The 10,241-nt window shown below is 25.6% G+C and overlaps 2 protein-coding genes across 2 annotated transcripts; both read left to right on the top strand.

The window, feature by feature from the left end:
• Nucleotides 1-2,486, top strand: LOC122847662. The gene is made up of 3 exons (XM_044145474.1): nt 1-157; nt 243-697; nt 771-2,486. Exons 1-3 carry the CDS (start codon nt 7-9, stop codon nt 1,905-1,907), a joined length of 1,743 nt encoding a protein of 580 aa, XP_044001409.1. The 5' UTR covers nt 1-6; the 3' UTR covers nt 1,908-2,486.
• Nucleotides 2,487-7,026: 4,540 nt separating this feature from the next.
• On the top strand, nt 7,027-9,733 carry LOC122847661 (receptor like protein 21-like). Its single transcript, XM_044145472.1, has 3 exons — nt 7,027-7,255; nt 7,769-8,223; nt 8,327-9,733. Exons 1-3 carry the CDS (start codon nt 7,033-7,035, stop codon nt 9,476-9,478), a joined length of 1,830 nt encoding a protein of 609 aa, XP_044001407.1. The 5' UTR covers nt 7,027-7,032; the 3' UTR covers nt 9,479-9,733.
• The last annotated feature ends 508 nt before the right edge of the window (nt 9,734-10,241 follow it).

Raw genomic sequence — 10,241 nt, 5'->3', positions numbered from 1 at the left:
ATAAAAATGAGACCAAAAAGAAAATGTGTTGCAATAAACCAACAAATCTCTGATGATGGTGACGAGAAAAAAGTTGTCATCAATTCACTGGATCATGACTCGTTAGCAAAAATCATCATGTTGTTGCCAATACCAGAAAGGGTAGACATAGAAAGAGGTAAATATTATTATCAAAATAAAATTTCTTTTTTCTTTAAACGAAATATCTATTAATTTTTAAATTTGATATTGTTTTATTCTAGTTTGTACCAAATGGAAAGAGGCATCACAACTAGCTTGGTATGACATTAAAGAATACAGATGTGAATCATCAATTGGACGTTGTTATGATAACCGTTTGCTAACACAATCATACCTTGAGAAAATATTATTAAGATGTGGTAAATATCTAAAAGAATTGTATCTCTCAGATATTTTTGATTCAAGGATCATGCCATTTGTTGGTGATCACTGTAAAAATTTAACAACCTTGGAATGTGAATTTAATGATAATTTCTTAATTAATAATGCTGATCATTTTGTTCAAGCATTTACACAATTGAATAAATTAAAATGCATTGAAATGTTACTTAACCATACAACAGAAATACAAGTAATTAATCTATTTCAAATAATTAATAGTCTTCCAGAAGAAATTCATGAAATTCATATACTTAATAGATGTTGGTGGCCGGATAATACACGAGCAGTTTTTTTCGTATGTTGTTATTGAATACCAACTATCAATAAAATAAATACAAATTATTTTAATAAATTTTTATTATTTTTAGACTTTAAAAAAATTTAAAAATCTTCAAAAACTGACTTGGATTGGCTACTACGTAGACGAATTCCTTCTCCAAGAAATAGCAGAAGCAACAACACTTGTTCATCTTAAAATTCAATTATATGCTATAACCACAGAGTTTCCTCTATTCGATAAACTTGTTAATTTGGAGTATATTCAAATAGAGATTGGAGGACGTAATTTATTCAAGGAAGTCTCTACAAAAGCACTTGACACTATTTTTTGTAAATGCAAAAATCTAAAACATCTTGATATTGCAAGTGACTTTGATCTTGCTAAAATTCCTTTGGAAAAATGGAAAAACTTGAAAAATTTAGAATATCTTACTTTATCTTGCGAAGAAGTATTACCTGACTTGGCAGATACAATTGTTAAATATTGCAAGAATTTAAAACACTTGTCCATAATTTCTTTATGTGATATTATAGAGACAAATGTTGTGAAAAAGTTTACAAAATTAAAAAATCTTAAAAGTTTAGAGATTTGTCATGAACGCCTCAGTGAGGAAGAAATAATCGCAATTTCAAACAATTGTAAAAAACTTAAACGTTTAGAACTTGTTGGTATCGAAGTATCAACAGGTATTGATAATGATGACGAACTTTATTCTACATCTGTTTTAAAAGAGTTATCAAAATTACAATATCTTGAACATCTAAGCTTGGGTAATACAGATGGTATTGAAGATAATACAATTATTGCTATTGCTAATAATTGTAAAAACTTAAAAAGTTTAAATATCCAAGGATACAATAAGATTACTGAAACAGCTCTCTTTGCTTTAACAAAGTTGAAAAATTTAGAAATACTAAAAGTAGGGTATTATAATATTTCCGACAGCTTCATTATCAGGTTAAAAGGATTAAAAGTATTTGATTGTAATGATTGCAAGGAACTTACTGATACTGGTATTATTCAATTTATAAAAAACAATCCAGATCTTGAAAAGCTTAGTGTCCAAGGTATAAAGAATATTACAATTGACTTGGTTATTGGTGCTGATCAGGCAACTAAACATCGTACAAATGGCATAATTTTACACATACGAATATCTAATAAGTCAATAATTGAAGCTTCTAAGTCAATAATTAAATCTCAATGGTTGGTTGTTACTAGTTAAAGCATAGATTTATCCTTAAAATTAATTTCAATTAATCGTATATCTTTCTCTCTAATTTATACGCTATTAATATTCTTCTATATAATGTATCCTTAAAAACACATACGAAAATACGTTATCAAGTCAAAGACATTGTAAAAGAAGATTATTATTATTATTATTATTACTACTTGTTTTCTATACCACTTGAAATCATAAAGATTCAAATGTCAATGTTAATTTTTTTGTAAAACAACAGTTTTAGTTTTAGTTTTAACAAAACAAGGTTTAATAATAAAAATACTTTCTCAAATAATTTTTTGTATTAAACATACTTTTTGTGTGGACATGTTGTCAATGCATTTAAACGTGTACAAGTCAGTTAAATAATAAAAATTAGAAACGAGAAATTTTCTTTTTTTGTATGAGTACAATTTTTATTCTTCAATGTAAATTATGTTTAGTGAAATACAAATTATAAGCTTTACACTATTTTCGTTGACTGAAAAATGATTAAAATATTCTAAATTAAATTTCTTATATAAAATTGATAATTATCAATTTAAATTAATCAATAATAATTTTGACTAAATATAAAACTATTAATCTAGATTTGAATATGTGTTGCAAAGTGATGATTTAAATATTTACTTGTAACTAAAATTTATTATTGTCGTAAATATTATTTCATTAGTATTATAAATAAATTATTTATTTTTTAATGTAAATACTCAATGAATGTAGAGTTACTAACAAAATTAGTGCTTTATGAGGAGTCCAAGTACATTTCTATGCTCATTATATTTCTTAGAAAATGGGATGACTTTATTAGAAAAATAAACAAAAAGATAACTATACTTAATCTAAACATAAAATCTAGGGCCGTAAATAATCTAGGACCGAAACATAATATAATTCGAATTTTGAAGTATATAATTATTATAATTATATATATTTATTTTTGACTCTAGTAGTTTTTGTCAATTTCAAGTGGGGAAAATAGCCGCGTTCTATGATAAATAATATTTCCCATTGAAGATTTATAACAATTATTTAACATTCATCAACAATATCAATTAACAATAATTATAGTATTTTAATAATTGTTAATAAAAAACAAAACTCAAGACTATACAGTCTACAATACCGTCATCAAAACCATACTGGTTAGTGGTAACCAAACGTAGACATCTAGCTGTGATCACGTTGGTGCGATGACGTTATAACATGTGGGTTTGTTTTTAGTTTTTTTTGGTTTTTTTTTGTTTATATATAAGAAGGTATAACCTATGAATTGAGATAACCTGATATATTATCCACATATCAATCCTTAATCCTTATATCAGACTTGTATGATTAAGGATAACAATAGCAAAATTAACGGTCAAACGTACAAAATTGTCTAATTAAAATTCATCATTGAATTAATACATTTATTTAAAAATAAATAAATCAAAGGATCAATTGAGGTATATCAAAATTTATAATTTTAACAATTAGTACATTTAGCAAATAAACACGTGTTTCAATTGTTGCATGATATTCAATATAGTATTTGACATTACTGGTAAATCATCAATCTTCATTTGATGTACATTTTTGAACATGTTTTTGTTTATTTTATTATTCTGGTAATACATTTAAATTTATCATTAGTTTTTAAAGTATATATATTTTTTAGAATTTACTTAAAATGAGGCCAAAAAGAAGATGTGTTGTAAAAGACCAACAAATTTCTGATCATGATGACAGAAAAAAAGATGTCATCAATTCACTGGATTATGACTCGTTAGCAAAAATCATCATGTTGTTGCCAATACCAGAAAGGATAGACATGGAAAAAGGTGAATATATTATTATAAAAATAAAGTTTCTTTGTTGTTAATGAAATATCAATGTTTCTACTATTTATTTTAAATCTGATACGTTTTGTTCTAGTTTGTACTAAATGGAAAGAGGCATCCCAACTTGCTTGGTATGACATTAAAGAATACAAATGTGAATCATCAATTGGACGTTGTTATGATAACCGTTTGCTAACACAATCATACCTTGAGAGAATATTATTGAGATGTGGTAAATATCTAAAAAAATTGTATCTCTCAGATATTTTCGATTCAAGGATCATGCCATTTGTTGGTGATCACTGTAAAAATTTAACAACCTTGAAATGTAAATTTAATGATACCTTCTTAATTAATAATGCTGATCACTTTGTTCAAGCATTTACACACTTGGATAAATTAAAATGCATTGAAATGTTACTGAACCATACGACAGAAAAAAAAGTAATTAATCTAATTGAAATAATTAATGGTCTTCCGGAAGAAATTAATGAAATTCATATACTTGATAGATGTTGGCCGGATAATAAACGAGTAGCTGTTTTTTTCGTAAGTAATTGTTATTGAATACCAACTAGCTGTTAATCACCAGTGACAAACAATACTATCAATCAAATAAATACAAATTATTTTAATAATTCTCTATTATTTCAGACTTTAAAAAAATTTAAAAATCTTCAAAAACTGACTTTGATTGGCTACTACGTAGACGAACTTATTCTTCAAGAAATAGCAGAAGCAACAACACTTGTTCATCTTAATATCCAATTATATAATACACACATAGAGTTCCCTCTATTCGATAAACTCGTTAATTTGGAGTATATTCAAATAGATATTGGAGGAACAAATTCATTCAACGTAGTCTCTACAAAAGCACTCGACACTATTTTTTGTAAATGCAAAAATCTAAAACATCTTGATATTGCAAGTGACTCTGATCTTGCTAAAATTCCTTTGGCAAAATGGAAGAACTTAAAAAATTTAGAATATCTTACTTTAACTTGTTATGAAATACTACCTGACTTAGCAGATACAATTGTTAAATATTGCCAGAATTTGAAACACTTGTGCATAATCTCTCAATGTGATATTATAGAGACAAATGTTGTGAAAAAGTTAACAAAATTGGAAAATCTTGAAAGTTTAGAGATTAGTCATGAATTCCTTGATGAGGAAGAAATAATCGCAATTTCAAACAATTGTAAAAAACTTAAACGTTTAGAACTTGATGAGTGCGAAATAGTATTAACTATTGATGGTGACGAACTTTCGTCTCCATCTGTTTTAAATGAGTTATCAAAATTACAATATCTTGAACATCTAAGCTTGGAAGATGCAAAAAACATTGACGATAATACAATTATTGCTATTGCTAATAATTGTAAAAACCTAAAATATTTAGATATCTGTGGTATGTATGATGATATTGCTGAAACAGCTCTCGTTGCTTTAACAAAGTTGGAAAATTTAGAAATACTAAAAATAGGCTATACTAATATTTCAGACAACTTTATTATCAGGTTAAAAGGATTAAAAGAATTTGATTGTGATTGTTGTGAAAATCTTACTGATACTGGTATCATTGAACTTATAAAAAATAACCCAGATCTTGAAGAGATCTATGCGCCGGAAATAGATAATATTACAATTGCCTTGGTTATTGGTGCTGATCAGGCAACTAAAAATCGTACAAATGGCATAATTTTACGTTTACGAATATCTAATAAGTCAATAATTGAAGCTTCTAAGTCAATAATTAAATCTCAATGGTTGGTTGTTACTACTTAGAGCATAGATTTATCCTTTGAATTAACTTAAATTTATCATATATCATTCTCTCTCATTTATACGTTAAATATTCTTCCATAATATCTTCTTAAAAACACATACAAAATACGTATTACCAATATTAATATAATCACATAAAAATACAAATAAATAATTCAAACAGGTCTATCTTTATTTATTTAAAAAAAAAAAAATTAATCAATTTTAATTATTATATTTATATAATTTTTATTACTTTGCAACGTCAATACACTTATCATTGAATTGATTAATAAATTAATTAATTTAATGACAGCTGATTTTTTTTTTCATTTATAAAAATAACAAACCTTTTAAAATGTATGAAAATTGATCAATCAAATATCAAAAAGCTGGGGTAGACTGGCCACTCATATCTCTTTATATTTCCAATACATACCAATTCGGTTTTTGTAAAATAAAAATAATTATCCTTATGTAGTAGACCTTGTTATTAACTTTATCAATAATTAAATTTTATTGCTTATTCTTTTTATTTATATATAAAAATATATTAATAATAAAAATCAATTAATTAATTTTATTTATTTATTTTTTTTTTTTTATATTACATTATAGTAATAAGCCATTACTAATTTATTTAAATTTGTTAATTTATTTATTTATTTATTTATTTATTCATATAGTTTATAAGTAACAAGTTAAAATTAATTATTTAATAATAACAAATAATTTTCAAATTTTTTGTTGCAATAATCATTGATAGTTCCATCATATAACTATGAGTACTCTTGATGAACAATCAACTGGTACATCATAACAAGAAGAAATGGTAATCATCATCCTGGAATATTAGTGATTAAAGTACTAATATTAATAAATCTTATTGATAAAAAATACTATCAATTATGTTCATTTCATTGCCTCTAGAAGACTCGAGTTGAATGTTTGGTGGAACTGAAGAATCATCATAAACAATCGTCATCCAGACTTAATACCGATTACCGTCATCAAAGCCATGCTGGTAACGTAGACATCTAGCTGCGATCACGTTTATAATAAATAATACATATGTATGTGATGGTGTTTTTCTTTTTTTTGCCTTTTGGTTCATGTCAAATTGTCAATTCATATTTATTATCAAAGATATCAAAGATAACAATAGCAAAATTAACGATCAAACATACAAAATTGTCTATAATTGAAATTCATCATTAAATTAATACATCTATTTATAAATAAAAAAAATCAAAGGATTAATTGAGGTAAATCAAAATTTATAATTTTAACAATTAGGTACATTTATAAAATAAAAATACGTGTTTCAATTGTTGCATGACATTCAATATTATTTGACATTTAATATAATTATATTGATGTTAATTTTATACTGGTAATTACTGGTAAATCATCAATTTTTATTTGATGTACTTCTTAAAACATGCAATTTTTGTTCATTTTATTATTCTGGTTGTGATACATTTCAATTTATCATTAATTTTTTAAATATATATTTTTAGAATTTATTTAAAATGAGGCCAAAAAGAAAATGTGTTGCAAAAAACCAACAAATCTCTGATGGTGGTAACAATAATAAAAAAAGGTCAAAGAGAAGATGTGTTGTAAAAGACCAACAAATTTCTGATGATGGTGACAAGAATAAACAAAAAATTGTCATCAATTCACTGGATTATGACTCGTTAGCAAAAATCATCATGTTGTTGCCCATACCAGAAAGGATAGACATGGAAGAAGGTAAAAAATAAAGTTTTTTTTTTTGTTAATAAAATATCTATGTTTCTACTATTTATTTCAAGTATGATTATTGGTCTTCGATTGTTGCCGATGTATCGACAAGCCGATTTTAAATCGGAAAGTATCAAGTACTTTTACTCGATACTTTTTTTAGGCTGATGTATCGATACTCGATATTTTTTTTCAAGAATCGGAAAAAAAAATCCGGTGTACTGAGCCAAGAAAAAATATGAAATCACTAAGTTAATTTTTTTTATTTTGGATTCGTTTTTCTATTTCTATTTGTTTGCAAACCATTGTTTTATTATATTAGAAAAAGAAAATAGTGTATTTACTAAAAAAAAATAAAAATATTATAATTAAATAATTGTTCATTCAGAAAAAAAAAAAAAAAAAAGTAGTAGAAAAAAAATGCATCGATTTTCCGATTCTTAAAAGAAAAAGTATTGATACTCGATTCTGATACTTTTTTCGAGAATCGAAGACCACTAAGTTTTATACGTTTTATCCTAGTTTGTACCAAATGGAAAGAGGCATCCCAACTAGCTTGGTACGACATTAAAAAATACAAATGTGAATCATCAATTGGACGTTGTTATGATAACCGTTTGTTGACACAATCATACCTTGAGAAAATATTATTAAGATGTGGTAAATATCTGCATGAATTGTCTCTCTCAAATATTTTCGATTCAAGAATCATGCCATTTGTTGGTGATCATTGTAAAAATTTAACAACCTTGGAATGTAAATTTGATGATAATGTCTTGATTGATAATGCTGATCACTTTGTTCAAGCATTTACACAATTGGATAAATTAAAATGCATTAAAATATTACTGAACTATACAACAGAAAAAAAAGTAATTAATCTATTTGAAATAATTAATAGTCTTCCAGAAGAAATTAATGAAATTCATATATTTAATGAATGTTGGTTTGATTACGGTAACCAAGAAGTTCTTTTCGTAAGTTAATATTGAATACCAGCTAGTTGTTTATCACCAGTGACAAACAATACTATCAATCAAATAAACACAAATTATTTTAATAAATTTCTATTATTTTCAGACTTTAAAAAAATTTAAAAATCTTCAAAAACTGACTTCACGTAGCCTCTATTTAGACGAGCTAACTCTTCAAGAAATAGCAGAAGCAACAACACTCGCTCATCTTGATATTGAATTACATGAGAAGCACGTAGAGTTTCCTCTTCTTGATAAACTCGTTAATTTGGAGTATATACAAATAGGGATTGAAGGAGAAAATGAAGACAAGAAAGACTGTACAAACGTACTCAACACTTTTTTTTGTAAATGCAAAAATCTAAAACATCTTGATATTCCAAATGACTTTTATAATCTTGCTAAAATTCCTTTGGCAAAATGGAAAAACTTGAAAAATTTAGAATATCTTAGTTTATCTTGTCATGATGTGTCACCTGACTTAGTAGATACAATTGTTAAATATTGCAAGAATTTAAAACACTTGTGCATAAGCTCTTTACCTGATATTATAGAGGCATATGTTGTAAAAAAGTTAACAGAATTGGAAAATCTTGAAATTTTAGAGATTATTTATGAATCCCTTGATGAGGAAGAAATAATCGCAATTTCAAACAATTGTAAAAAACTTAAACGTTTAAAACTTGATGGATGCACAGTAATATCAACAGATATTGATGATGACGGACTTTCTTCTCCATCGGTTTTCAATGAGTTATCAAAATTACAATATCTTGAACATCTAAGCTTGGAAGATGCAGAAAACATTGACGATAATACAATTATTGCTATTGCTAATAATTGTAAAAACCTAAAAAGTTTAGATATCTCTGGTAACAGTGATGATATTAGTGAAACAGCTCTCGTTGCTTTAACAAAGTTGGAAAATTTAGAAATACTAAGCGTAAGCTCTCGTAATATTTCCGACAGCTTCATTATCAGGTTAAAAGGATTAAAAGAGTTTAATTGTGGTCATTGTAGGAATCTTACTGATACTGGTATTATTCAATTTATAAAAAATAACCCAGATCTTGAAGATATCCATGCGGTGGGAATAGATAATATTACAATTGACTTGGTTATTGGTGCTGATCAGGCAACTAAAAATCGTACAAATGGCATAATTTTACGTTTACGAATATCTAATAAGTCAATAATTGAAGCTTCTAAGTCAATAATTAAATCTCAATGGTTGGTTGTTACTGATTATAGAGGATAGATCTATCCTTCAAATTAATTTAAATTTATCGTATATTTTTCTCTTTTTTATACGCTTAATATTCTTCTATAATGTATTCCTTAAAACACATACAAAATGTGTGACTAAGTCAAAGACATTGTAAAAGATTATTATTATTATTATTATTATAACAACTTTTTCTCTATATTACTTTAAACCATAAAAATTCAAATGTCAATGTTAATATTTTTGTAAAACAAAGTTCAATAATAAATATACCTATTTCTTGAATAATTTTTTGTATGGAACAATTATTTTTACCCTCAATAGTACATTATATGTCATAATTAAAGGTTTATACAACAGGTTGTATAACTGTTGAAATGTTTCCCTATAGTAGATTCGGTTGAAAAATAACAAACAGTGATATAATTTTATCAACAGATTTTAAATCTCAATATTATCAAGTAACATTAGTTAATTTAATTTATAAAATATTTTCATTAATATATAATTACATAAAAATACAAATAAATAATTTAAACAGGTATATTTATTTATTTAAAAAAAAAAAACAATCAATTATTGTCATTGTTTTTTTCTTTTCATTTATAAAAATAACAAACTTATTAAAATGTATGAAAATTGATCAAATATCAAACAGCTGGGGCAGACTCTGGCCACTCATATGGCATTCCCACTCTTTATATTTTTTCAATATCTCAATATAAAATAAAAATAATCATCCTTATGTAAGTAGACCTTGTATTGTTAACTTTATCGATGATTAATTTGCGTTGAT

Source organism: Aphidius gifuensis, linkage group LG1 (genome assembly GCF_014905175.1).
Source record: "Aphidius gifuensis isolate YNYX2018 linkage group LG1, ASM1490517v1, whole genome shotgun sequence".
NCBI lineage: Eukaryota > Metazoa > Arthropoda > Insecta > Hymenoptera > Braconidae > Aphidius > Aphidius gifuensis.
The sequence above is the reverse complement of the archived record's forward strand: the minus strand, read 5'-3'. Positions and strand labels throughout refer to the sequence as shown.